The sequence below is a fragment of the Filicampus tigris genome, chromosome 20, assembly GCF_054856515.1.
Source record: "Filicampus tigris isolate MCC_2025a chromosome 20, RoL_Ftig_1.0, whole genome shotgun sequence".
In the NCBI taxonomy this organism is placed as follows: domain Eukaryota; kingdom Metazoa; phylum Chordata; class Actinopteri; order Syngnathiformes; family Syngnathidae; genus Filicampus; species Filicampus tigris.
The window spans coordinates 13,281,783-13,308,928 of record NC_141236.1 but is presented as its reverse complement, the minus strand read 5'-3'; the positions used below and the strand labels follow the sequence as shown (position 1 = coordinate 13,308,928).

Below are 27,146 nucleotides of genomic sequence, written 5' to 3'. Positions count from 1 at the left end.
TCCCTTCAAAATCTCAGGAGGGGATGCTTTCATTGAGGCAGTATGGTTTTTTTTTTTTTTTTGTTTGTTTTTTTGGGACCCATCGCTCTTCGGACTCAACCACCGAAGTGGAAATATCAGAGATTTACTCCAGCGACGACGGCAAACCGAGATGAGTTGTAATGTCTTTAATTCTGAAACTTGAGGATTTTTTTTTTTTTTTTTTTTTTTTCCTCTCTCTCTCGCTTGTTTGACAGGCAGCGTCAGCAACGCGAGGTGAAAGCACAACTTATTTGTTTGGAGATAAAGGCGTCGTCGGAAGAGGTTTGTTTCACGTACCATATTTAAGATGCTCTCACAGTGTTTAATAAAGTAGAGATTATTGGGGGTGAGGCGCTGGGTTGGACTACTACTGATTTTTTTTTTTTTTCCCAAGTTTATTTAATTACTGTATGCATGGAAGGTAATTGCTGTAACCCAACTTTTTTTTTCAACGTCCGCTTTTGCAGTAAATTTCATTTATTTGATCAGGCAGAAATATTTTGGAATATGTGCTGCTAATTGTTTTTCGGACGCCTTACCATGTATAAAATGAGGATAATCAGAAAAATAACCTTTGCACTTGCGCCTCATGCAGTACTGCCAATGTGACGTTGATGATGACTTGAGCTCCCAAATGGCTTCAACAGAAGCATTTGCATACTACATCATAGCATAATAGCCATTCTATAAATAATATATAAAAGTTACTATATTTTACTAAGAATGACCTGAGTAAAGAAAAGAGCTGTATTAGTTGAAAATAAATCTCTTTGACATGTTACCGTGTTTGCTGCTTGTTTTATATAACTTTTTTGTACCTTCTTCAAACAGTGACAAAGGGGCATTTACTCAACTGCAGAAAACCAGGCATCTATTATTCAAGTGGACGATTTACCCGCCAATTAATTGGGGTACAGGTGTCTATGAGAACATAGGATAAAATATGTGAGCATCTAAATCTTCGTAGTGGCCAGAGGGCACCTGGTATTCATTAGGAGGTAGTACTTGCCATTAATTTGGGGGAAGGCCTTTATATTTAGAAATGTATTTTTAAGCTGCGTGCAATTTTCCATAAATTAAATATAGATTACATTACTGTATAATGCTAGTGATATCCCCATTCTTTTGTGTTTCAGTGGCAAAAAAAGGTTTATTTGCAGTCAGGTGTTTATTCAAGTAGACGATAGACCTGACAATTAATTGGGGTGTGGTTCTCTATTAGCAAAATCCACCAGTGCTACCAACACACCAGTTTTTTTTTTTTTTTTTCTTGAGGAAAAGTGAGGTCTATTTGAGGTGAGGCGCTTACATTCTGTTTGAGGAAATTAAGACACAAGACAACACACTTTAGGAGAAGCTTGAATGTTTTAAAATGTCAAGTACTCATCATGAAAGCAAAATATTTACATGAACCAAGTGCACCGTTTTCATGCCCCATGAAAAATGAAAAGGGCTGAATGAAATAACGTCCGCACGCTTGTAGCTGTTTGCAGGAAGCCGACGAGGCCGTGTCGCTGTCTGTCACCAGTAGAAGGTCCGGGTGAGGAAACCGGCGGCGGCGTTGAGCCAGCTGCCGCTGCCGTCGTCCTTGGCGGTGGTGCGCGATACGGCGCGGTCCGCCTCCTCCGGCCTCTCCTCTTCCTCGGAGAGGTAGTCGGGCAGGGCCGAGTCGCGCGGCGCCACCGCTCCCGAGGCGCTCAGGGGGACGAAGACCTAGAGGCGCGAGAGCCATTGTGAGTTGGTTGAGACGAACCCTTTTTAAAGACCCTGTTCAGTGAATTCACAGATTTGTTTTTAAACACATTCAACATGTTTGAAGGTAATGGCTAAAAACGTGCAGACACTGAGAACTATGTTGTACTCAGTTGGATGTCTGGCTGTTTTTTCATGTTTTCAGTGTGGCTAAAAGAGTGCCGAGTGACCCACTATACAAGAACTGAGCGCTTTCGCTTGCGTCAGCATTGAAAAAATGGTGCCTTACCTCATCTCCTGCCTCGTTCTTCACCACCTGTTGGGCAGACAACACCTTGGTGGCGGCGATGGCCGAGGCCAGGCTCTGTCAATATACACATTTAAAAAAAAAAAAAAAAAACAAACATGAGTAATTCTTCCATTCAAAGCGCCCCGAGCGAACCCGCCAAAGTCGTAAAGCGTCACCTCGGTGGGCAAATCGCTCCGAATGCGCACGGTGCATCTCTTGGAGGCCATTTGAAAAGTGAAGCTGATCACTCCTCGCACCGTGAGCAGAGCCTCCTCGCACAAGCCTCGCTGGTCCTACGTCACAACACAACACATGTCAGTCTGCATGTGACTCCTTGCGATTGGGGCTTTAACTATTGATTTTTTTTAGTGTATCAATTATTCGACTAATAGGATCAAACTTTATTTGCATTATTTAAACAGTCCTGATAAAAATCTGCATGTGAGGTGCAGGTTTTTTTTTTTTTTTAATTTCTTCCGCCACTTAGTGGTCACACTGTAGTGTCTGTGACGGGGCTGTAAAAGGACGGGTCTGGCCTGGTGAGTGACGTGTGTGTCAGCGAATGAGAGTGTAGTAACTCTTAAACCGGGGCAGGTGTACGTCAATGTAGGACTGTGTGATGTGGACTCACAACACTGTCCAGTCCTTCAATGTGCAAGGTGACACACTTGGCCTTCTTGTTGGAGGAGTTAAGGAAGAACTGTGACTTTTTTGTCCTCTCCCTCCCAGGTGTGCGATGGGCAAGAAGAGAAGGCGCCGAGAGAATTGTGTACACCTCCTTCGCCAAATTCGTGATGTCGACACACAGCTCGTCCCTACGTGAGGAAAGAATGTTTATTTCACAAATATTACAAATGATCCAACTAGTACGACAAGACATGCCTGCTTGATGACTGCCCAATCAAAAGTCCCTCCAGCCCCGGTTTTAATATAAGTAAACAAAAATAAGGATTCCCCCACCCCCCTTTAAAAAAAACCTTTCAGATTTGGGGCTGATAGTTTTGTAAGTATATTATTGTTGTCCAACAAAAGGCATGTATTTAAAATTTATTTTTGACTCGTTTTTACATTTAAAAACAAAAAAAAATATTACAGATTTTTAAAAATCTCAATTTTGGAGAGATATATGCTTTTTATTAGACGGTGACAATGTGTAATCTTCAAAATACTAACATGTACTTACTGTCTTCTCCACTTTTTGAATTAACATTTATTTATAATATTTGATTCGTGGTTTTTTTCTCCAACGAATATGAGTGAAGTGCAGCAATCCCCTGCTATGTGCGGGCATCTAGCAGACAAAGGTTTATAATTGCCTATAGGTGAAACAACATGGTGACAAAGCACTACTTTTCTACAAGTTGAGTCTTAGCTGCCATCTTGTGGCATTTATTGAATTTCAGAAAGAGCACAAATATTGCGAATACTATAGGTGATTTTTTTCCCCAGCAAATAACGAAGGATAGATTACCAAAAAGTTCTGCGAAATTTGCCAGCAGGGCAAACATTATTTGTTGATCACTGCAGGGTTTTTAACACGGGATGGCAGAGAAACACTTCAGGGAAAATAAAAGGGAAAAGCTCTACGTTGAGGTAATTCCCAACATTTGCACACACACACAAAAACAAAAATAAATACAGATCATCACCTAGTCACAAGGTTCTCCAGGCTCACCATCATCCCCAGCTCGTTCTTCATGGTGGGAATGTTGGGGGACAACTCGGCCAAGTAGCGAAGGGTCTGCAAGGAGGAAAGTAGGACCGAGTGACATTTGGTACCAACATCTACTGTTGGGCAAGTAGCAGTTTTCCAATGACGCGCACCTGGAGAGTGGCAAGCAGCACATCGGGGTTTTGGTGGTCCAGAAAGAGGACCAGCCCAGGAAGGCAGCCTTGGTCCTGCACGATGGCCTCTCGGTTCTGGGGCTCCGAGGCCAGATCCCTCAGCTGGCTCACCACCGACAACGCGTCCATCACCTTGAAACACCTTTAAAGACATTTCAACCATGCTCATTTGCATATTTTTTGATAAACTGCTGTCAAATGTTAAGCGGGAGCGTTGTGGCTAACAGATCAAGCTAACTACGTTGAACGGTTACAAAAGCGGATTAACAATGTTCGTGATGATAACGTTGAACCTTACAAGCGAATACTAGTGGCGCAATGACTTTGTTAAAAGACTTAAAGTTGACTTTTGTTATGTTTTCTTACCCAGGACAAACGAAGCTCGTGTACGCAAATCTAAAGTGGGTGAAGTGATCCCAGTGGTGACACGCGATTGGTCGACAGAGGCAACATGCCGCAACATCAGCTCATTCTATTGGCTGCCGTACTCTTGACCAATCAGAGAGTCTTACTAGATGAGCGTTTTATTTGACTTTGAGAAGACTTCCGCAGTGAACCGAATGAGCGTGAGACAACGTTTTATTTGATTTTAAGTTGCAGTTAGAACGTATAATTTTATAAACATGAAGCTCTTGAATGAAGGATAACGGGAACGAGGGTGTTGTCACGAGAGAAAGAACGAACGTCCGGTGAGTTTTGCATATTCTTATATTTTCTGTTTTTTTGCGTCGTTTTATTGCGGTCCTCTTCCCTCTTTGGATAAATGTTGCTTCTGTTACGTGTAAATGTTGCCGTTTTGCAATTTAAAACCCCATTAAACTTATTTTGGCTTATTTGGCTATGTTAAGCTGCTTAGTAAGCAATTCGAATCAGAAGGCAGTTAAGTATGACGCGAATGAACGGTTGTGCGTTCAGGTGAGATTTAAAAATAAAAAAAGTGGAGAAAAAAAGCGACTTTGTCTTGGACATACTATAGTGTTTCTAAATGGCACTTTTTGAACATTGTTAAAGAGTTTAGACCAAATAGTGCGTGTATTGTAACGTGATAAAGTGAGAGGTGCCTTGAGATACAAGTTGAATTCGTTCTGCCACCACATTCGTTACTCAAAACACTACTGTCTCAGATCATCTTTCCCCATGGAAATATGAATGAAAATGTCATGAATCTGTTAAACCGGTTCCCCCGCCCGCCCGAAAAAAACTCCCCAAAATTTGTCGGAATGTGTTTTTTAATAGCGAAAATAACACACTTGTTAGTCCGCAGAAAAGGGGAGCGGCAATGTCTTTGCTTGAGGATGCACTGCACGTGCTGCGCATAGTGCTGGACTATTTTGGAGTGCCTCCAGAAATGGTGAGTTTCGGTTGTTATTGCCTTCAAATGCAGACTGGGTGTATTTATGTTGATGTTCTCATGGTGTGCTTTTGGTCTAGCTGGTCCCAGTGTGGGACAGTCGGCTGTGTGGCCAGTATCGCAGCGTGGTGAGAATGATCGGCTCCAACCTGCCCCTGACACCCACGCCACGGGTCTACTTTCAGGTATGTGTTGGGAGATCATCCACTTGTCTACAGTCTTTTACTTTTATGTTCTTATAAATGCCTTTCCTTATAATATGAAACATTATATATTTTGTTTATATTTTAAATGCCGTTGTAGGTCCCCTTCTTAATGAGCACCTTTCCTCCAGTAATTATATTATTTTTAAAAAGACTTTGTACAAATAGAAGGCTCTCATAACAGTAAACATTTGAAAAAACGATTGTTTTTTGTTTTTTTTTACCTGTGCTAATAAGTATTTAAAAATAAATGTGAAAAAATAAAGGCCTCCTTGCAAATGTACAACTAACATCACATAATATTATTTTTAAAATGACTGTTCAAAAAAGCTCTCATAATCAACATTTTTAGACGTTCTCTGCAAATAAGTCTCCCCTCTAATAAACACTGTGCGTTTATACGTGCTATATAATAAAATTCCATTTCAATATATAATTTATATCAACTCCAACTTTTCTATGCGTTTTATTACATTTCCTCCCACATCAGATCCCGCTCCAGACCTCCAGGCCGCACGGAGACATTGACCTCGCCACAGAAACGCCCGCCATTGCATCATTCGCTGACGTCTTATGGGTACTTGAGGACAAAGGGGACCGTTTCACCAAAACCAGGTTAAAAAACGCATGAGCGCAAACAAGCACCGGGCACTTTGTTGACCTCTTGCATTTTTTTTAGACACCATCTACCCCCAAAGACGCCCGCTGGCGGAGATGCCAGGAGGCGGCGGCCGCCGCCGCTGCTGCAACAGCAACCGGCGGGAGCGCAACAGACGCAGCCGGAAGCTCTGCAGAAGATCTCGGCGCTGGAGAGCGAGCTGCTCAAACTGCGAGCTCAAATCGCCGCCATCGTCACCGCCGCATCGGCCACGGGTACGCCAAATAGACGGCACGTAGGGCACTCCTCCTCCAGGCCAAGCGAAACAGACAGGCAGTACAAACTGAATCCCTGCATTGAAATATCTGTCAAAATGTTGAAATTCCAAACCAGAACAATCTGCGAAAAAAATGTAACTATTAAAAAATATATAGTTACCTTGTCTGCCTTTTCTTCTCACTGATGCATCTCTTTTTGTTGACCTAAGTTGGCATATTGTGGCACAATGTGAGACTTTGAAACTGAAAGATGTTTTCACTTAGGTTTCCCTGAGTCCCATGATGCTGCCGGAACGCCGTTGATGTCACCCGTCCCAGCGGCGGCTCTCACATCCACGCCTCGCTGTGCGCCCCCGCCGCCGCCGCCGCCGCCGCCGCCTCCTCCGCCGCCGTCGCCGTGTCCCAGCACGCCCTCCGTAACCGAGTTGATCCGACGGCGCAAGTGCCACGGGAAGGACGCAGACAAGAAACGTCTCCAAGCCGTTCGCAGCATGCCCTCCATGTTGGATGTGCTCAAAGACTTGAATCAAGTCAAGTTGCGATCTGTCGAGAGGTCAGACCAGCCCACCCCCACACTAACCTCCACAGTCTGCATAGAAACGAATTTTAGAAAAGTCAATCAATTTGCGGCAGCCTGACATAAAAGCTTTATTCACTGTGCAGATTGTACTTGAAGTCATATCTAAAAATTCTTAATTGTCAGACTTTTTCCCTGCTGCAGGTCGCCAGGGGGTACGCCGGTCCAGAGGAGGCGTAGCAAGGCGGGGGGCGGGGCCATCGCCACGGACCCGGCGGCTCTGATTGCCGAGGCTCTCAAGAGGAAGTTCGCCCAGCATCGCCACAACAATTCCTCGGACAAAGAGAATTCCCTGGAAAGCTCGCCATTTGGAAGTCCGGATACACCCAAGGTTTGCCGGGTTTTTTTCTTGTCTTCTTTCACATCTGATTAAAGATTTCGTAAAAATGTGTTGACCTGTGTTATTTTTCAAAACCCATATTAAATTAAATGAAACATTTTCAGATGTATTTCAAAATAACCACATTTATAGAAACAATAGCATTTATGTAAATACAAAAATAAAATGGACAAAAACAGATTGTTAAAATATACTTGAAAAAAATATTTGTATTTTATTTCCAATATTTATACTTAATTTTCTGTGTTCAAGGAACGCACGGTGGTGTCAAAGAAAATATTGCAATAATAAGTCTTTGTCTATAGTGTCGACTGTATGTAATGAATTGTTGAACTCTGCGTGGAAATAATGCAATTTCTGTTGCAGATGTTCCACCGCGGCAGACGCAGCCAGACGCTTCTGCATTTGTGATCACATCCGCTGAAGCCTCGAAAATCCCGGTGTGTTCCCGCATCTTCGGCTCCCACGGGTTCAGGGTATTTTGGGGGGTTTTTGTTCTCTTTCTTCAGTTTTCACTTTGCACGCCGCTTCACGGGAGCGCGATCTAATGTTGTTCGTCAAGAGTTGTACAATTTGTTGTATGGTACGCTCGTATTTTAAATGTGTATGCACAAGAGATGAAACGCATCCAAAATTTCTTTTGGGTATCCTTGAAGAAGATTCCACAAGGTTCGTATGCGTCATTAAGCCCACAATGATTCATACGCTGACCACGTTTTCAGTTCAAGTCGATGCTTCGATTCGTTTTGGGCTCAACCGTATGTCTTGTCTTGTGATTATCTACCGGTTGAGATCAATTATTATGAATTCATTCACATCACATATTTATTTGATGTTCTATGCACCTGCTGTCTTAGTTTGTTTTCCTTTATTAAAAGAGTTTTTTGAAAAAGTGCCCAGTTAGTTTTCAGATGTCGTGTTGGTTGAGTACAGTGTTGTACTGAGATATGAGCATAAAGCGCTCATTTTCACACACTCACAACATTTTTAATTGAACACGTTAAATATACAGTACATAGACTATTTCTAATGAAACTATTCCTCACCATAGATTAAAACGTCCAACCATCCATCCGTTGTCTCCCGCTTATCCGAAGGCGGGTCGCTGGGAAGCCCAGACTTACCTCTCCCCAGCAACATCTTCCAGCTCATTTCGGCCGCTTGTATCCGAGATCTTGTTCTTTCGGTCGTGACCCGCAGCTCATGACCATAGGTGAGAGTAGGAACGTAGATCGACCGGTAAATTGAGAGCTTCGCCTTTCGGCTGAGCTCCTTCTTCGCCACGGCAGACCGATACAGGGTCCGCATCGCGGCAGACGCTGCGCCGATCAGCCTGTCGGTCTCCCGCTCCATCTTACCCTCACTCGTGAACAAGACCCCAAGGTACTTGAACTCCTCCACTTGGGGCAGAATCCCATCCCCGACCCGGAGAGGGCACGCCACCCTTTTCCGACTGAGGACCATGCTCTCAGATTTTGGAGGTGCTGATTTTCCTTTCGACCGCTTCGCGCTCGGCTGCGAACCGCTCCAGCGAGAGTTGGAGATCGCGGCTTGAAGATGCCAACAGTACCACATCATCTGCAAAAAGCAGAGATGCAACACTGAGGCCACAAATCCGATGATACGACTACAAAGTCGATCGTCGAACTGCGGCCTAGGGTAAGGAGGCTAGCTACCCTCTCGTCCACCGGGGTAAAACCCAATGTACAGGCGCCAAGCCGGGGGGGGGGGGGCAATAAGTATGCCCGCACCTGCTCGGCGCCTCTCACCCTGGGCAACTCCAGAGTGGAAGAGTGTCCAACCGCTCTCGAGAGGACTGGTACCAGAGCCCAAGCTGTGTGCGGAGGTGAGCCCGACTATATCTGGTCGGAACATCTCAGCCTCACACACCAGCTCCCTGCCAGAGAAGGTGACATTCCATGTCCCAAGAGCTAGTTTCTGTTGCCGGGGATCGGACCGCCGAGGTCCCTGTCTTCTGCCGCCGCCCAGCTCACACGGCACCCGACCCCCTTTGGCCCCTCCCGCCAGCGGTAAGCCCATGGGAAGGGGGACCCACGTGTCCATTTCGGGCTGAGCCCGGCCACCAGGCGCCCGCCATCGAGCCCCACCTCCAGGCCCGGCTCCAGAGGGGGGCCCCGGTGACCCGCGTCCGGGCAAGGGAAAACGTGATCCATTCGTTGTATTCTCCATAAGGGGTCATTTTAATTCAATCAGATTACAATGTACATAGTCTATTTGGCGAGGTCAAGTCCAACAGCTACCGTTGTACTCTTTCTAATGAAACTAAACATTCCTCAAAGAACTACAGTACTTAAGTGTTTGCTTGAAATGCAAATAATGCTTTGAAACGCCAATAGCATGCATGTATGCGACCAAAACAGAGCTATTTGTCTTCAGTGTTGTCTTTGTCCTCCTCTTGGCTGTCATCCTTCACGCTGTAAGAAAGACAAAAAAAACCGAATCATTTGATTGCTCACTCTTGATTGGCACTGTCATTTAAACAATAAGTGAATTATTGTTCTCGCTGTTAGAATTTGCCTACAACTGGACCTCATCACATTGGGGAGGCATTTCTAGTAATGTTTTACATATAAAATAACATTGGTAAAATGTTTAACAATATTTTGTGAAACATTATAATGTGTACCTATTTCATTTTTTTTTTGATGCAATATGTTTCTTATATTAAAACGAATACATTTTCAAAAGTTGAATATTATGAGAATCTCAAGTTTTATTTATTTTTTTAAATCACTTATTTTTAGAATTGTTTACTTTTGTTGCAAGATATCACACTTTTTTCAAATGTTAAAAAAATAACCTATTACACACTTTTTATTGGAAATGTTTTAAATCATCAGTCCAAAAGCATAATTGCCCCAGTCATTTTTGAGTGTTTTCGGAAAAAAACAACAAATTCAGCAAACAAGATTCCTCAATTCAGTCTTTGCTGATTACCATAACCAGGATACCGGAGAATATTTACTAACAAAACAAAAAAATAAGAAGCAATGTTCATCAAGCGCAGTGGGAATTTTCTTTTTTATGCTTTTGTGACCATAAGTTAAAAACTACAACGTACATAGGCTATTAGGCGAGGTAAAGTATCATACGTCCTTCATTAAACAAAAAAAAAATGTCAGTAAAATTATTCAAAATGTCAATGACTAAATCACTATTTCTAACATTAAAAAAACACAAATTCAATTTTCAAGCATACCTTTCAAAAAGGTATTATTATATTATTATTTTATATTATTTATTTATTTATTTATTATTATGATTATTCTTATATCACTGGAAAAAGTTCAACAGCTACCATTCTACAGCTGGGTATTACGATTTGTAATTGAGTAGGTAATACATGGGCATGTGTCCAGCACTTACACCAGCGGTGGTGATCGTCCGTGAATACAGACAACGGAGCTGTAAAAAAAAAAAAAACATCCACAAAAGACGACTCAATATTTGCACTCCTGTTTGATGTCATCAATGTGGACAACCTGCCGTTGTGTCCATCCGGTGTTCTTGGAGTGAGCGCCTGTGCAAACAAACAGAGAAAGCCTTATGAAGTTGCAGCAATTTCATTGATGGTGCTATCTTGGTTAGCATTACGACATGTTAGCATTGGTTCAAAACCAGCTGGTAGCTTGTTAGCATCTGATCTGCTTTCATGAAAAATAGACCAAAAAGCATGTTGTAAAATTTTCAATCTGCCTGATCACTTTCTGTAGTCAAAATCTTAGTTGTTTGCATGTTAGAATTTGATCATATCTCACTAGAAATACCCAGTGAAAAAGGCGTGATAAAATCCTTCTCGACCTGCCGTCGCGTGTTCGGTAGCCAGCTTGCTGGCATGCTACGGTTGCAGAGCAGCCGTAAGCATGTTAGCATTTGAACAATTGGGCAAGAAATAGTGCTCAACTAAACGGTGTGATGAAATGCAAAGTGAAATAAAAATGAAAAGTTGCGTCGCAGGCCTTACTGCACGCTAGTTATCAGCGACTGTGCACATGAATAATCTCACCATATCGAACGTTTGATCCCCATAGACAATGACGCCGGGACGTCCAGAAGGATCGTCGACGCACTCGACCGAGAGCTAAAAAGGAACGTGACTAAGCTTCAGTCACCAGTGTATGCAATACATAATAATGTTTCATTTTGCGCATTCACAAAAATCTGCAAGGAATCGACTCACGCGTGCTGTTTCTTCGGACGCCATTTTCATTTTTACGCAAACCCTTCCGGAATGCCGTCATCACATGTACTACCATAATGTGTCAGGTATTGCATCAATGCTCTTAACTTATTCAGTACCAGACAATTTTGCGAAAAGACATATAAATATCATCTTTGGGATTCAATTAATTGAAATTCAGTATCTCGAAATAGTGATACCTGTCTGTAAAAATGTGTTCCTTGGTTTTTGCCTCATTTTAGATCCATTTTTATCACTTCAAAAAACACATTTACTCATACAATGTAACTATAAATGGTTAGCGTCGTTAACAAAGCCCCAAAAGACTTAACAAAATCGAAAAAAGACTTACTTGTTGTCTTGAGTCCTGAGTGAAGCACTTTCTTCCCCAGCGGTGGGGGAAAATAAGAAGTTAACTTTCATACTCCTCAGTCGGATGACAAATACCAAAGTTCCAGGAAGCACTGCACGATTATGCGAAACAAAAACCAAGAAGTAGAGCGCCTGCAAACACTTACACAACCTGCAAGACAGTCTGCTTCCTTAAAATGCCTTGCAACAAATTCACATTCTCGAATAACCTGCTCTGCCAATCCACCTAGCACAGGGCATTGCCAGATGCTACAATGCCAACTGTTAGCATGTTAGCATTTGATCTATTCTTATAGAAAGTAAAGAGTGTGAAAAACCCCTTTATCTGCTTGCGCACTTTCCGTACTCAGGTTTGCGATCTTGCTTTATCACAGCGACAGTAAAGCATGTTAACATTTTGTCAATCCTCGGAAGAAACAAACGCTTAGCATAGCAACTGGCAGCATGTTAGCGTCATACACCCGACCAATACAACCAAGCATTGTTTTCCTTTACTTTTGTAATTGATTTTTGAATAAAAATGTGTATTCAATTTTTTTTTTTTAAACTCTGTTCCTCTGTACTGACTTGGTTAATAAAAATCTTTTTAGTTGGAATGGCAATTGAAGTCACGGCGGGGGCCACCATTTTTCACCAGTGCCATTGGGGGGCCACATAGGACCACGCACTTCCTAACCAGGTGTGTGACAAAAATGCCATTTTAAATAAGAACAAAATATGTGCTCTTAATATATTACATTTTGTCATAATGCATTTCTCAATGCATGTATAAAAAAAAAGATCAAATAACCACGGACTTTGATTTATTTATTTTTTTTCCCCCCTAGTGCCAAGGGCTCTCTTGCATAAAAAATGCCATTCAAGGACGGCACAAAACTACTGAACAGCAAACCAACATTAAGTAGGAACTTTTTTCTTTCTCACAAAAATCAACTCACTCCAACAAATGTTATTATTGAAGTACTATGTTTGTCTGAAGCCATGAAGTAAAGCACAGTGGTCCCTTGAGATACAAGTTCAGTTCATTCCATGACCACACTTGCAACTTAAAATGGTCTTTGCCAATCATGCCATTTATGTTAGTTTGACGGTAAACTAAACAGTTCAAAGTCTCTTTTTTTTTTTTTAAACATTTGTTCACGGTTCCAATTTGCTGTTTGTTGTTTCGTTGTTTGCTGAGTTGAGTTCACTGCCGCCATACAGCACTCGTATTTGACATTTTTGCTCACAAGTCAAAGCAAAAAGCCGGTCGAACGGCCGTTTATAATTGTGTTTTTCTGGAACACATGACTATATTTACACGCACTGAAGATGGTTACAACACTTACAAGCGCTTATAAATAGTTGACCTCCCATCGGGATGCGTTTGGAGCAAGCTTCTGGAATACGTCTCAGCGGTGATCAAACCTGAGTCATCGTCATCATCATCATCATCATCATCATCTTTCAATAATTGCCTTGGCTGTTTTGATACAGACATAGCTTTCAGGGAAAAATGGCAAAAAAAAAAAAAAAGCACATCTAAATAATAGCGGTGCACGTGGGATGCTTGTGATTGACCCCCCCCCCCCCCCCCCTTGGCCATGAACATCACAGCTGGAACATCAGATGGCCCTCACTCACGCTCACAGATGGCAACGCAGGCAACAACAAACGGTTAGTTGACGCTCGTCTGGTCCGGGGCACTGCTTAGTGTCGGATTTCTTCATCAAACTCCTTTTTTTCAAAAGAGTCACGTTGCAAACACCTGCCATTTTATCGAGCATTCTTTCACATCGTCAGCATCGGACAGGAAGCCTTTAGCCAAGTTGTGGCAGCCCCTGACAGAACTGATTCACTACCAAACTCAACAAAAATTATGAACAGAATTCAGTTATATCTCTCTTTTGCTTCATGCGTGCCTTTTTGTTTCATGTTTTGTGTGTGTCCTACCTGTGTGTGTCGTTGTCTGAATCACGTCTGACTGCGTCATTATCCCCGCAAGCGCGTCTGAAATGTTGCGTCGGCAATCACGGGCTTATTTCGTTCGCGCCTCCACCGTCAGTCGATTCAATAGCAGGCCGGATGTAACGTTGATCGTGCGTGTCAAGCATGGTGGTTGTGTGACTTATCTGCATCTCACGAGGCCTCAAATTGGTGAAAAACCCAATTAGGCCCCAATCGGAATCTCGTTGTCTCGCTCTTTCATTTCGATGACGTTACGGCGTCTTCTCACTCGTATTTAGCACTTCAATCTGAGTGCGTTGACTGTATATATTGACTTAAACCTAAACTTCTATGGTAGGGTTGTGCAATTAATCGAAATTCAATTACAATTACGATTATTGCACACCACCATTACAAAATTGGCAGAATGGTAAAAACCGTTTATTTGTTTACACAAGGAAATCATACTTGAATTTATACATGCGCACCTTTTTTTTCAAATTTTATAATACATTTTATTTTGTCTTGTTTACGTTCAAACATTTTCTAGATGCAGCCGCGAAGGAACGCGCCGGCTTTGCTTCCCATGCTGCATTCTGGCCCTGAAATATGGTGAACATCTTGTCTCCATCTTGTTTAATCACATGATTTATTTGTGTCTTTCTTTGTAGGCTGCATTTGTGTGCTTTACAGTACTTTGCGCGTGGGTGCTCTATTTTGCCCGCGTGTGACTTTCCCCTCTGAAAGGAGCGTGTGAGTGTCATAAAAGCAATGGTTCCTTGAGCATTTCCTCTGCGATCATGTGCATGGAAAGAGGAACGCCGTGTTCTCGTTCCTGTATGTTGGATTGTTTGATGTCCTTCATAACTTGCTTGTGTCCCTCAGGCCTTCCGCTGGGTGACTATAAATCACACGCTGACAAAAAAAACGGACAAACAAAAATAAAAAAATTTAAAAAGAACAGTCTCACGGGGGAAAAAAAAAAGAAAAGTCTGCCATTTTGATTTCAAACAGACATTTTGGTTGGAATCCAAAGTCTTTTTCCGTGATTTGGTCCAAATGGGACCAAATTGAAATCAGGTTTCATGACTCTAAATGGCCTAACTTTTTTTTTTCTTTTTCCCTATGACGCCTAATTTTGACATAACATGGCAGGAACGTACAGTCGTCCCTTGGCATATCGTGACCTCACTGTATCGCAGATTTTTTTTCGAATGTCATTTCTTATTTTCGATCACAGGTTTTTCGATGCATCGCAGGATTTTGCCGGCATCGTGTTTCCATGCGCATAACAATAAAAGCGAGCCAGGATGCAAAAATACAGAGAATTTCCAAAGCTTGGGATCATTCCATACATCAGATAACGCTCCCGACTGACCAATAGTGAACCTGACTTTCCCACAATGCATTGTGTGACGTGCCAGCCATTTTCCGTCTCGCGGTATCCATGGAGAATGTCAACAAAGCTGCGTAGTCACGCACGGTAACACGCAAGGAAGGATAGGGGGTTTATTAGACAACCGACATGTCAGAACCCCTCAACGGTTACATTCGTCGTTCTATGCAGACGACAAAGAATATATGCCTGTGTTCAAATATCTGTTGCTTAAAGGGTTACGACACGGCCATATAGAAGCTATTCGTTAAGCCGTCCATCTACGGCAGGGGTGGCGTTTCCGGCCTTATCCTGCCCGTTTTCCATCCGTCCTTGCTGCAACACACCCGATTCAAATGATCCTATCGTCAGCAAGGTCTGCAGGCGCTGTATAACGTTCAGGCGGGTCGCACCGGGGTGACATGTAAAACGTGCAGGACACCTCGACGTGCCGGCATTGCCCACCCCTGACCTATGGCGTTTCCAATTCTGCGTTAGCATTAAGCTAGCGGCGACACTATGTGGTTGTCGTCAATACAGAAAGCGTCATACTCTTTGTTTTATGTTTCATTTAGCTGTAAACTTGGTGATTGCAGCCGCTTGTATCCCAAGGCACCACTGTGCAGACTTCAAAGCCGTTTCTTTGAAATCATTTTGTTGACCCAGGTTATGCCGCCTCTGCGGACGCGTTTGTGTTAGCTTGCCCCCTGCGACACAAGCGTAGAGAGGAAGCCGCGGCTGGGTCGGCAGCATGCAGGGAGGACGCGGGACATAGTGAGGGAGGAAGAGGGGGGGGGGGGGGCTCGCTCGCAGCGCGGAGGGGGCGGGGCTCGCCCACTGCACCGCCGGCCGGGGGAGAAAATTCAGCAGAAGGCTTGAGCAGATGATCAGAGAGGGATGCTCGGCCGCATCTTCACGCCCTTGCCGCCGTCGCGTCCGCACGTTGTCTCCTAAATCGCTTGCTAATTCGCATCGTCCTCACCCGCTGAGGGCGCAGCTCCGTCTCCTCCTCCTCAGCTCCTTGCCGTCATGCTTTTTGTCCTCTCCTCCCGCGCGCTTTAGTTTGGAGCCGCCTGCCGCGGGCATGCCCGTGCTGGAGGACGTGTGGAGCGGCGAGCCCCCCCAGGAGGAGGTGCCCCGCACCCCGGCTTGGGGCCACCCCAAGGGCCCGCCGGCCACCTGCGGCGGCATGGCGCTGGCGCTGGAGCTCCGGGCGCTCGTGCGGCAGCTGCGGGGCGCCTGGCGGGCGCGCGGGGCCAGCGGGGCCAGCGGGGCCAGCGGGGCCAGCGGATCGCGGGCGTCCCACCAGTGCCAGGCCGGCGCTCGGGCGGAAGGCGGCGAGGGGAAGGAGGAAGGTGACCAAGAGGACGTGAAGCCCGGAGGCAGTCGCGCACGTCTCGAAGGTAACGGGATTACGCGGGATGTTTGATCCGGACTTTTGCGTGCCGACGGATTATTCTCGATGAGACGAGAGACTCTGTGAATGTTTTGAACTCCTGCTTGCAGATCCAGTTGCACAGCAGATTTTGGCTCGCATTTGGGGGGAATCGGACAAACGGTCGAACGCGTCAATTTTGGGGGCGACCCTGCGTTCGGTCTACTTTTGATAGACGGGGCTGCCGAATTGAATGTGAAATTGGTCGAAGGGGCCAAGTTTCCCAAACGTCCTTGAAAAGGCGACTGTGGCTTGAACTGGCTTGATTGAAGTGTTTGTTGCATTGCGCAAGCGCTCCTTCAGTTGAACGGGGGTTGTGGCGGTCCAAGCCGGCAGGAAGCGCGGCCCACTGCCGCCCCTGCTCGCTTACGTGCACCTTTTCCACCCCGGCCGCGTGTGAGGCGGAAATGAGTCAGTGTGAGTACGCAGGTTATTCCCCCAGGGGACTAGTTGACTTTTTTCGCCGGCGGCCCTTTTTCAAAGCCGTGCTCTCCGTACCGTTCGCTGTTTTCGAGTATTTGGACTAATTGACTGACCCGAAGAATATTATTTATTATGAGTCCCGCCGGAGTTCTAGGTCGTCATTGCCTCTTTGCAGCCAATCACATTGCAAGCAGGGCGCGGGCATTCATAATGTCTCAACTTCTCTCTTTGAGTCATCAGTACGGCACTAACACTAGCCGTTTGTCAGTTGGAAACTCTTGTAAGTTGAGTCGTTCGTATTTCGAGGCAGCGCTCTGCTGTCAAGTGAAATCCAAAATGGCTTCTGGATCCTGTTAGAGCAACAGCTGCAGGCGGCGGCAAACGGCGTCTGCGTGCGTTTGGAAATGTGTTTGTGAATTATCGGGGGGGGGGGGGGGCAAAGCCAGTGCAAGTGAAGATGCGCGTGGGCCGTGTGTGCCAAACGACCTCATTCGCCGGGGAGGCCGCGTTTCATGTGTGCGGGGTGTTTATCATTTGCGGGGCAGCGAGGTTCAGCGCGTACTCGGCGCTGTCTTGAAACAGGCCTCTCATCATCCGCTTTTCCTCTCTTTCCCCGCCCGCCTCCGAATGACCCAGTTCTGCGAGTGCTTGAGTGGAGACAATGACCTATTTAGCACACTGCGAGCTAACGGAAGAGACGAAGGCGAGGATGAGCTGCGGGGAGGCGGCGGCGGCGGCGGCATCCGACAAACAAAGCGGAGCCCCGGAGCGCGCCAAGCCTTCGAGAGCCTGTCAACTTCCTTCCTTCAGAGCTCTGTTCGCATACCCGTTTGAAGATAAATCGCTGAAAACGCGCAAAGACCGACAGCATTGCTGTACCCGCGCTTGCTAACCCATCGACGTAAAGGGGGCAGTCCCAGCGCACTTCTTTTAGGATGAGTCAGTCTTTACGGGGATTCCGATTCGGTTTCGGTCTGAGCGCTAGCCGTATGAAAACAACCACATTTAAGTTTGCTAGCTTAACGCCAATGCGAGCATATGATGGGAAACATCATAGCCCTGCTAACTAATAGCCTCTTTGTAGCGGTGTTGGATCCCTTGAAGCAACTGAGATTTGGAAAAAAAAATACTCACAGGCATATATTCTTTATCCTCGGTGAAGAACAGCCAATAAGACCCCAAATGTCTGCATTTTACTGCCCTCGGGTGGCCAAGATGCGCACATCAGAAGGAGCAGCTCAAAGTGTGCCAAAAGCGGTTCCATTTTTTACTTTTCCCTTTAATCCTGTCATTACTCTCTTTTTATGAGACACAATATTAGACTGAAATGAAAATTCACATGACCTAAATGTTTGTTGACTCTTAACGCCGGAACGGATTAATGGCATTTTTATTCATTTCAATGGGGAAAGCTGATTTGAGAGATACACGCTCACGTATTGAATGAAACTCTCATCTCAAGGCACCACCCGTGCATTTGGGGGGGAAAAAAGTTGCCACTTGGATGTTCCGAACAAGACGTACCGTCCGTGCCCAAGCTACCCAGTACGGAGCACCAAGTCAACAAAAAGATCCACAGGACGCAAAGACCAAAAGTCCTGCCGCGTTTTTTTTCCACACAGACGACACGGCGGTGCGCTTCCTGCACGAAACCGCTGTTGTTGGCGTCCCAAAAGTATTTATTGCTGTTGAAATTGATCTCTCGGGAGGAATGGCGGACGGTTACGCAAGGCTTTGTTGTTTATGATCGAAGCGGTGCAAACGATGTCACAAAGTGTCCGAGTGAAGCGCCTCAATTGAAAGGATAAAAGCGCTCATCCACCTTAAAATAGTCTTGCGGGAGCTCCCAACGTGTCCGTAGATAGACCGAGGGAGGCCAGGACTACTGCGATGATCGCAATGCAAGTGAAGCACCTGGGAGATGCCTCGGGTACGTGACCGCCGTCAGATGGCAATGCCGCTTGTTGGATGGAGAACTTTACACTCATTTCTCTTGGATTGAAATGAGTCAAAGGGTGAAGATAAAGCTTTTAAAAAAAAAAAAATGGAAATTTGGAACAAATAATTGACACAAATTTGACTTTCCCTCAATATTGTCATTTTCGGGCCGTTAATGTTGCGGGCCCTCAACTCTCATTGAGCGAACTGCAAAAAGCCATACAAACGTTTCGAAAACCTGCCATATGCCGGGGTGTGAATAACGAATCTTCATGTGGCGGGGGGGGGGGGGGGGGAGACTATTCAAGTGTGTGATGTCTAGTTGGTGTGTTACAAGCAAAGGTTGAGGTCGGACGTGTTTATTGATTGAGCGCATGGGTTCAAGTGGGGACAACAGCCTTTGCCTGGGGAAAATTTTGATTTGCTCATTTCTATTGGACAAATAACCATTTGGTATTATTGTCACATACTTTCCGTCGTAAAAGTGTGGCCTCGAAGAAAATCAATCCAGAGACCGGGGGAAAAAACAAACCGAAACATCCTTGAGGGATGGTTATCGCGAGCAGTGTGCGTGGCGTGCTGGTCGCATGCTTTCAGTGGATCTGTTCATTCGGTCACAGCTTGGCCCTTTGAAAATGGCGCTTCAAAGTGAAATCCAGTTGAAATGGAGTCTGCGGGAGGGCTGCGAAAATGTATTTATTTCTTTGAATCACAAACGGGGGCTCACGGCATTCTGGCTCGCTCGCAACGTTCCAAACGCGAAATGTCACGAAAGATTCTAAATTGCCCGTACACACCCCTGTTCGAATGGCAGGTGAAAGACTGGGCTTGCAAAAGTGTGCACACCCGCGTGTGCCTGTGTTCGGAGTTAACCGCTCGTATTCAAACTCGCGCAGGCCGTGACTCTTGCGATGAAAGTAAACGTCGGTAAAATGTACGTTAATGACGGCATGCTGTCCTTTTTTTTTGTTTTTTTTTTTCTTTTCTGCTAGGAGACATCACGCCACATGCTTGTCTTGGTAGCGTGCTGCTGGCTGAGAGAAGAGGCTCCTACCCTTTGTTTGACAATCAAATCGTTAAGGGTAAGTCGGGTTGGCGCGTCCTAAGAATAGTCTCGGATTTTTAATGAGTTCTAATATTACAAGAAAAAGGTCGTGAATTGGACCAAGTCGTAAATTTACTGGGTGAGTGATGCAGGAAAACTGTTCAGTGGAAGAAATTCAAGATTTGAGCAAAGTTTCCCAATATGAGGAAAAAAAAGTCCGAATTTGAAAAAAATGGAACGTTAAGAGAATAAAATTGTGTTTTTAATTAGTGGAAGTTGTCATGACAATTGACAAGAACGAGTTGTGATTTTAATTATTTTGGCGGGGAAATTGTGGTGTTGTAACAAAGATGATGTCATTATCTTAACGCGTTAAGAGATGGCAAAAACATTTCATGAGTAAAGCGGGAATTTGGATGAGAAGTTGAAGAAAAAAAGAGTGTTGTAATTTTAATGGGTAAAACGAGGATTAACTCATTATTTTATGAGGTGTTACGATACACGCCCCGAGAATGTTTAAATATTGTAAAAATGACTTTTTTCTTCCCACAGAAATATTCTTTTTTTTTTTCCATTGATGAATTACAGTTTATGACTTATTTTAAGGAAGGCGTGTTGTAATTTGGTCGGAAAGAAGAAAGAATGAAGATTTTTTTTTCTCTCAAAATGTTCTGACTTATCGTCCCCCGGAAATGAAGATGTCATTTCTCCCGTAAATCCCAACCCTTCTCATCCCGCTACACCTCTCACTTGCTGTCAATAAATCAAGGAAAATCCCCAACTGCAGTAACTGCGCTTGTCCCTTTACAGGCAGCGAGCAGCAGCGGCAGCTGGAGTCGGTCAGGAGGAGGAAGTTGAAGACTTTGCTGAGCTTCCAGAGGTTCTGCCACGCTTCGCGCCTCCTGAGGGGGATGCTGCCCCGCAGTCCCGAGTCCCTGCACCTGGTGGACTACGACTACCTGGGCCAGGCTGCCGTAAGAAGACGCGACGTCTGCGCTGCTACCTTGACTTACAAGTGCGCGAGACAACAGCTCCGGTCAAGTGATTTTTGGATTAAAAAAAAACAACAAAAAAAACAATCACCGACGCATCTTCGGCCACCCAAAAATCATTACCTGTAGATGGCACAAGGTGGCAGCAAAGAGCTTATTTGGTGTGTCGTGACTAAATGAAGGTCCTGTCTTTCATGAGCACAACCAAAATGGGAGTTTTTCAACAAATAGCGGAGGATAGTTTAGCCCGCAAAATGAGTTTGAAAGAATTGGGAAAATCATTTGCTATTCTAGTTAATAGCTCACAGAATGAATTCAATATGTAAGTCAAGGTACCACTGTCCAAAGCCCAATTTTTCGACGACAAAAGCATATTTGAATGACGTCACCACTGTTGATTTTGGCAGCACATGCTCTCCAAAGTGGGCTCGTGGGACTTTGACGTTTTCCTCTTCGACCGCCTTACAAATGGTGAGCTGCCGCCGTCTACTTTGACGCGCCGCCACGCGTCAAGTCAAGAGTTGATGTGTGGCGGTCTTGTTTTTGTGTTGCAGGCAACAGCCTGGTGATGCTGATGTGCCACCTCTTCAACATCTACGGCCTCGTTCAACACCTGCAGCTGGACGTGGTCAAACTGCACTGCTTCCTCAGTACGTTGTCCCACAAACCCCCCCCCCCAAAATGTTAGCAAGAAAACAAACAAACATCAATTCGGCATTGAATTCCATTGATGGCCTTTTTGGTGGTTCTGAATTTGTTTCGGGGTCACCAACCTTCTGAACTAAAAAAAAATCTTTCAAATGACCTTTTTATCAAACGATCTCAATGAATGAATCGTATCTATTATGTGAAGATGTTGATCATGTTGAGGATTTCTCACAGTAATTCCGAAAAAGACAAATATCGAAATTCAACACTATTATTCCAAGCAGCATGTGCAACGGACACCGCGTGCGACCGAACTTCCCTCGGCGGCATTTTTGCCGCCGCGGAAGACGGATCACTGCCGCGAGTACGCCGTAATCCCGTACTAACCTACCAGCCGTGCTATTGTTCTGGAAAACGAGAGACGGATTTTCCTCGCGGCGTCATCCCCCCGTGCTTTTTGTTTGCCGTTTGCGTCACGCGCCGCTTCGTCTTCCAGGCATGGTGCGGAGCGACTACCACTCGCAGAACCCCTACCACAATGCCGTGCACGCCGCCGACGTCATCCAGGCCATGTACTGCTACCTGCAGGAGACCAAGGTAGGCCCGGGAAATGGATCAAGTGTCCCGCGCGTATTTTTGCTCAAACGCCCCGTCGGCCCAAGCGAGATCTTAGTGAAATTCCTCACGCGCTTTACAAACGAGGCTCGTGGCAGAAAGTCATGACGCATTCCATGCTGTCACCCGAATATACATGTATCTATTTTAGGGAAAACAAAAATATATATATATTTTGACTGGCTCAACAGCAGATTTGATGGAGCGCCTTTTGTACGGCAGCTATCAGAGCAGCTGAGCCCGCTGGACGTGTTCCTGGGCCTGATGGCGGCCGCCGCCCACGACGTGGACCACCCGGGCGTCAACCAGCCCTTCCTCATCAAGACGCAACACCACCTGGCCTCACTCTACCAGGTAGCGCGCACGGGCGGGATTCTCGCATTCAAATATGAATCCGAACAATTTGTTTTGTCCTCGGAAGCCCTCGCTCGCGCTTGCTATTTTTGGGCTCATGCTTTGAGGTGTCACAAAAGCAAGAACATGGTCAAAGGCACGGCTTTTTTTTTTTTTTTTTTTTTTTTTTTTTTTTGCAAAACTCCTTTGCTCAGCGTTTAGCTTGCGAAACCGGTGGTTTGGGTGAAACCAACCTATTGTATGTTGTACTGCTAATTACTAAAGAACAGGCAACTAGAAACAAACTTTAGTTGTGGTGGAAGAAGGGAATGCATTCATTTCTTTGAAGGGTTTGCTGCTTACATTGTGACGGAACACAATGTTCTGTCTCTCGCTCCAAAAAAAAAAAAAAAAAAAAAAAAAAAGGCTTTCAAGCAGCTGCCAGCGAAGGAGCGACGAGCCAAAGTACCCCTTTGTTCCTTCCTGCTTCGTTCACGTTTCCTCGGCCGTTTTTTTGTTCCTTCGCGTGGGAAGTTTGCAATTGTGAAAAGTGCCAGCGTGCTTGCGGCCCAAACGCGCACGTGAGGTGAACAAAACACCGACTTGAGCCGCTCTTGTGCAGAACATGTCGGTGCTGGAGAGCCACCACTGGAGGTCCACGGTGGGCATGCTGCGAGAGTCGCGCCTCTTGTCACACCTGCCGCATGAAGTCTCGTAAGAAAACGCACACGCGCAGAAACAAGAACACGCTTTTGCTATGTTGTGTGTGTAATTTCAAGTCTTTCATTTGCTCACACAAGTCCAGCTCAATGCGCTTTTGAAAAAAAAAAAAAAAAAATAGACCCTTGTTGGCCACACGGTGGTGCTGTTATTGGACAAATCAAATCAAATTCTTTTTATATAGCACTCTCAATATTCTCTACCCCCAAAATTTTTTTAAAAACATCGGCTACACCCCACTAGTCCAGAAACTTGGAATTTTTAAGCATCCAACTAGTGCAAGTGACTTGAAATTTTCCAAGTCCAAACAGTTCCACGAAATTTCTCACCCCAGTCCATCTTAATGTGCTCCAAATAAACTTGCTGGATCGTACTTTGCCGCATTTGGGGACGTTTTACGGGTCACAGCAGTTAACCCCGCCAGTCTGAAACTTCTCACCCAAGTCCATCTTGACGATGTTGTGTGGAAAATCAAATTCGGTCTTGAACATTCACCTCGCAGCCAAAATGCTTATCCCAGTCGTCCAAGTGACTTGAAATTTCTTGAAAATCATCCGTCTCTGACCTGACCTGCAATTTCAGCGGTTTAGAAAACAGATGGATGGAACCCCACGTTACTTTGGCCGACTTTGCTCGCCACTTTGTAACGACTTGACATTTCTCACACGTCCAGGCAGGGAATCGAGCAGCAGCTGGGCTCGCTCATCCTGGCCACCGACATCAGCAGACAAGACGAGTTCCTGCTCAGCTTGCGGGCGCATCTGGATCAGCAGGACTTGGATCTGCACTTGGCCTCGCACAGGCACTTTATTTTGCAGGTGAGCCGCCGCCGCGCCACGCCCCCCGCGCCACGCCCCCCGCGCCACGCCCCCCACGCCACGAGCGACGCTCTCTCCTCGTCCGCAGATCGGCCTCAAGTGCGCCGACGTTTGCAATCCGTGTCGCGTTTGGCCGCTCAGCAAGCAGTGGAGCGAGAGGGTGTGCGAGGAGTTCTTCAGGCAAGGTCGGTGCACTTTTGCATTTATTCATGAAAAAAAATCAAATGTAAAAATTAAAAAAAATTTTTTTTAACATATTTCCCCTTTAAATTCCACCTTTTTTTTCTCTCACTGAATGTCCTTTTTCTAAATGTAACTAAATAAATCAAATGTGTAGAATTCAATTTATATAGCATGTAATTAAAAGACATTTCTTCAACTGTTTTGACTTTGTAATTGTAACTTTTTCTGGGGCCAGAGTTCAAGGATGTCTTCAGGAATCTTTTTTTTTTTTGTTGGTATTTTTGATTAAATCAGGGGTTCTCAACTGCTACCACCCTTCTTTTTTTGGTTGTTTCAACGTAGCATCGAAAAATAAAAAGACAGAAACTTACATTTTTAAACGCCGTTTCAAATGAGTTCGACATAGTGCCAAAAGTGTATTGCTAGCACTTTCAAGTAAAGATACACATAAAATGTCAAATTGAACGACATTTTCAATTTGAGTTTTGTCTTTTTGTTCTTTTTTTTTTTTTTTTCTTTTTTTTTTAACACTGTCACGTTTGGGATTCCAAGAAGCTCATTGCTGTCAAAGCCAAAGAAAAAGCAACGCAGGCCAAGGAATGTTTGTGTTGTAAGGCTTGCCCAGGACATCAAGCAGGACTTGAGTTGGTTGACTTCGGACTCAGCTTTTCGTTGGCCTTTTAGGCGACCTCGAGAGGAAGTTCAACTTGGAGATCAGTCCGCTGTGCGACCAGAAAGCCGACTCCATCCCGGCCATCCAGACTGGTGAGGGCGCAAAGCCACAACAACACATGCGCGCGCACGCTTGTAGTCCATAATGTGGTTGCGCATGTGTGCACACCCCCTTATCACTGGGCTGTGCTCATAATGAACCAATCAAACTCATGTACACGCCTGCCACCATTTCAAGTGCTTGTGGTTAACCCCCAATTAAGTTCAAATGTTCTAGTAGGCTTTCCCAGCCGTTTTTTTGCTTTCCAGCAAGGTCTTGTGACAACACAAATGCCCCAACCCCTCTAAATTTCTGTGAAGTGTTGGGCCGATTTCAGGCTATATTCCGATTGGTTCAATTCATTTTCTGGAATGAAGACGGAGCAATGGGGGGCCGCCGCCTTTAAATTGCGCCTCATAGAAAAAAATGACTGACGCGCTGCTGTTTTTGGCAGGCTTTATCTCGTATATCGTGGAGCCTCTTTTCGCCGAGTGGCACCGCTTCACGGGACCGAGCGCCCTGAGCCGCGCCATGACGGCCCACCTGTGCCACAACAAGGCCCGCTGGAACCACCTGCTGCACGACGCCAAGCGAGGCCCCCTGATCCCCAAGAGGACATCCCTTAATGTGTCGTGAGCTATCACTTACTTGTATCAGATTGAAAAGCGTTTTCGTCACGAATCGGGATATGCTGCGAAATGGCATTTATTTACACACGTTCAGTTCAAAAAGTGAAACTCATGGTAGTATTACTTTGCGTTGTTCTAACTTTGATGATTACTTGATGGAAGGCCAACATTGACCATTTCAAGAAATTGAATCAGAATCTGCGGGACTGTATTTCAATAGTTGAAAATATTAAATAGCAATGTGTGTTATGTGGGCTCCCTCTAGTGGTGTACTGAAGAAGTACACTACAGTACATTTTTTAGTAGATTTGTTGCATTAACTACGGTGCAATAGATTTGAATGAAATCTTTAAAAACGTTTTCAACTTTGAGTGCATTTTTACTTCTGATGATGAAACCCCAATTTCACCATCCGAAGAAAGTGAATATTATTACATAAATATTTTCTGAAGTGTTTAATGAATCCCTCCAATATGAGTTTCACTTTTTGATTTGTAAAATAAATGAACATTTCTCTGATATCCTCATAAACTGAGATGCAGCCGTGCATTGCGATCTTTTCCACTTTTCATGCACTTCCTGTTGGAGATTTATAAATGTGCAAGTGCTCTTATATTTCAATGAATTTCCACATGGAGGAAGCTCAAACAAAAAAAATGAATACATGAATTGCTTACAGCTGACGTGAGTAATGCAGAACAGAGCAAAGTCCGGGCTCCAAGTGGAGGCCTAACGAGCTTAGCAACACATTGAAGCGTTGCGTTTCTTTCCCGTTTTTTATTTGACGAAGCCTTGAGAGCGTTTTGGAAACACTTTTGTACTGCCTGCTTTATCAATTCGTCTCCTTCCCCGTTTGCCTTGCGCTGCTCAAGTGCAGAGAGAATAGGCAAGGCCTTAATATTAGATGGACTGAAGCCTCACATTTATTTTTATATTTTATCTTAAATTTTCCACAGCTAAAAAAATAATTTGAAGATACAATATTTACAATATTTATTTTAATATGTGTTACGACAGCAAAAATATACTCTATATATATATAAAATATAAATATATATATAGTGTGTGTGTATATATGTTTTTTTATTTAATTCCACAATTAAAGTCATGTGACTTGTGTCATTTTACTTCTGCTGCATAACTGCAGAAGGTACCGCGCGAGGCCTTTATTAGGACTAAGGCCTCAAATTTATTTTTCTACTTTTTTCCAAATTTTTCCACCACTAAAAAGCAATGTTACAGTATGTTGTAAGAAATATTTTATGTTATCGCTGTGCAATAAAAATATCTCGAAGTGTTTTTAAGTGTTTTTATTGTACTTTTTTTTTATCGGCAGCAGAGGGTGCCAGGCAAGGCCTTTATTAATAAATTTACTCTATAAATATTTTGGGGACCTATTACTCTAATTAAGCACCCTCTGGACACTGAATAATACAAATATTTGCCTCAGTATCATTTTTTGTAAGGTCCTTTTATTTAATGATAGTGTTGTGCCGAGAGTGGCCACTAGGCGGCAGCAAAGGACCGTGGATAAGCAAAGGACCGTGTCATGCTCACCAAAAGGAGGCGAAACAGCAAATTGATATC

General features: G+C 44.6%; 3 protein-coding genes and 1 long non-coding RNA gene across 19 annotated transcripts; 2 read left to right on the top strand and 2 right to left on the bottom strand.

The window, feature by feature from the left end:
- The first annotated feature begins 152 nt into the window (after nucleotides 1-152).
- mtfr2 (mitochondrial fission regulator 2) lies at nucleotides 153-14,273 on the top strand. Of its 9 annotated transcripts, XR_015084081.1 has the most exons (12): nucleotides 982-1,754; nucleotides 2,732-2,821; nucleotides 3,530-4,536; nucleotides 5,105-5,198; nucleotides 5,279-5,383; nucleotides 5,892-6,016; nucleotides 6,081-6,274; nucleotides 6,542-6,830; nucleotides 6,999-7,185; nucleotides 7,561-7,634; nucleotides 12,358-12,446; nucleotides 12,595-12,649. XR_015084081.1 is itself a non-coding variant. In XM_086019918.1 (11 exons), exons 4-11 carry the CDS (start codon nucleotides 4,484-4,486, stop codon nucleotides 7,603-7,605), a joined length of 1,092 nt encoding a protein of 363 aa, XP_085876044.1. In that variant the 5' UTR covers nucleotides 153-932; nucleotides 1,505-1,754; nucleotides 2,732-2,821; nucleotides 3,530-4,483; the 3' UTR covers nucleotides 7,606-8,089. The 9 variants fall into 9 exon arrangements, 8 of the variants coding, with proteins under 8 accessions (XP_085876044.1, XP_085876042.1, XP_085876048.1 ...); XM_086019918.1 differs by lacking the exons at nucleotides 12,358-12,446; nucleotides 12,595-12,649 and adding an exon at nucleotides 153-932 and having other exon boundaries at nucleotides 1,505-1,754; nucleotides 7,561-8,089; XM_086019916.1 differs by lacking the exons at nucleotides 12,358-12,446; nucleotides 12,595-12,649 and adding an exon at nucleotides 153-966 and having other exon boundaries at nucleotides 1,505-1,754; nucleotides 7,561-8,089.
- On the bottom strand, nucleotides 1,368-4,337 carry armc1l (armadillo repeat containing 1, like). Its single transcript, XM_086019924.1, has 7 exons — nucleotides 4,214-4,337; nucleotides 3,827-3,989; nucleotides 3,652-3,743; nucleotides 2,634-2,817; nucleotides 2,179-2,295; nucleotides 2,003-2,077; nucleotides 1,368-1,734 (listed from the first exon to the last, which is right to left on the bottom strand). Exons 2-7 carry the CDS (start codon nucleotides 3,974-3,976, stop codon nucleotides 1,543-1,545), a joined length of 810 nt encoding a protein of 269 aa, XP_085876050.1. The 5' UTR covers nucleotides 3,977-3,989; nucleotides 4,214-4,337; the 3' UTR covers nucleotides 1,368-1,542.
- LOC147128487 (uncharacterized) lies at nucleotides 9,372-12,337 on the bottom strand. Of its 4 annotated transcripts, XR_015084082.1 has the most exons (5): nucleotides 11,748-12,337; nucleotides 11,222-11,296; nucleotides 10,698-10,735; nucleotides 10,582-10,620; nucleotides 9,372-9,629 (listed from the first exon to the last, which is right to left on the bottom strand). It is a non-coding gene; the product is annotated as an uncharacterized LOC147128487 (long non-coding RNA). The 4 variants fall into 4 exon arrangements; XR_015084085.1 differs by lacking the exon at nucleotides 11,222-11,296 and having other exon boundaries at nucleotides 11,748-11,956; XR_015084084.1 differs by lacking the exon at nucleotides 11,748-12,337 and adding an exon at nucleotides 11,396-11,416 and having other exon boundaries at nucleotides 10,582-10,735.
- LOC147128485 (3',5'-cyclic-AMP phosphodiesterase 7B-like) lies at nucleotides 12,374-26,858 on the top strand. 5 transcript variants are annotated; one of them, XM_086019911.1, is made up of 16 exons: nucleotides 12,374-12,446; nucleotides 12,595-12,668; nucleotides 13,364-13,423; nucleotides 14,244-14,305; nucleotides 16,131-16,471; nucleotides 19,857-19,946; nucleotides 20,720-20,883; nucleotides 21,309-21,372; nucleotides 21,456-21,551; nucleotides 22,046-22,146; nucleotides 22,387-22,518; nucleotides 23,120-23,211; nucleotides 23,891-24,035; nucleotides 24,124-24,220; nucleotides 24,903-24,983; nucleotides 25,385-26,858. In XM_086019911.1, exons 3-16 carry the CDS (start codon nucleotides 13,376-13,378, stop codon nucleotides 25,564-25,566), a joined length of 1,695 nt encoding a protein of 564 aa, XP_085876037.1. In that variant the 5' UTR covers nucleotides 12,374-12,446; nucleotides 12,595-12,668; nucleotides 13,364-13,375; the 3' UTR covers nucleotides 25,567-26,858. The 5 variants fall into 5 exon arrangements, with proteins under 5 accessions (XP_085876037.1, XP_085876039.1, XP_085876038.1 ...); XM_086019913.1 differs by lacking the exon at nucleotides 13,364-13,423 and having other exon boundaries at nucleotides 12,386-12,446; XM_086019910.1 differs by lacking the exons at nucleotides 12,374-12,446; nucleotides 12,595-12,668; nucleotides 13,364-13,423; nucleotides 14,244-14,305 and having other exon boundaries at nucleotides 14,981-16,471.
- Nucleotides 26,859-27,146: the final 288 nt, after the last annotated feature.

Coding starts and splice junctions, on each gene's coding strand:
- armc1l (XM_086019924.1), bottom strand. CDS start 3,976: ATGGACGCGTTGTCGGTGGTGAGCCAGCTGAGGGATCTGGCCTCGGAG. Junction 3,744..3,826: donor TGCTGCTTGCCACTCTCCAG/GTGCGCGTCATT, acceptor TCCTCCTTGCAG/ACCCTTCGCTACTTGGCCGA. Junction 2,078..2,178: donor GGAGCGATTTGCCCACCGAG/GTGACGCTTTAC, acceptor GTATATTGACAG/AGCCTGGCCTCGGCCATCGC.
- mtfr2 (XM_086019922.1), top strand. CDS start 4,484: ATGAAGGATAACGGGAACGAGGGTGTTGTCACGAGAGAAAGAACGAAC. Junction 6,275..6,541: donor CACCGCCGCATCGGCCACGG/GTACGCCAAATA, acceptor GTTTTCACTTAG/GTTTCCCTGAGTCCCATGAT. Junction 7,186..7,560: donor GAAGTCCGGATACACCCAAG/GTTTGCCGGGTT, acceptor TTTCTGTTGCAG/ATGTTCCACCGCGGCAGACG.
- LOC147128485 (XM_086019910.1), top strand. CDS start 15,952: ATGATCAGAGAGGGATGCTCGGCCGCATCTTCACGCCCTTGCCGCCGT. Junction 16,472..19,856: donor CAGTCGCGCACGTCTCGAAG/GTAACGGGATTA, acceptor CTTTTCTGCTAG/GAGACATCACGCCACATGCT. Junction 21,373..21,455: donor CTTCGACCGCCTTACAAATG/GTGAGCTGCCGC, acceptor TTTGTGTTGCAG/GCAACAGCCTGGTGATGCTG.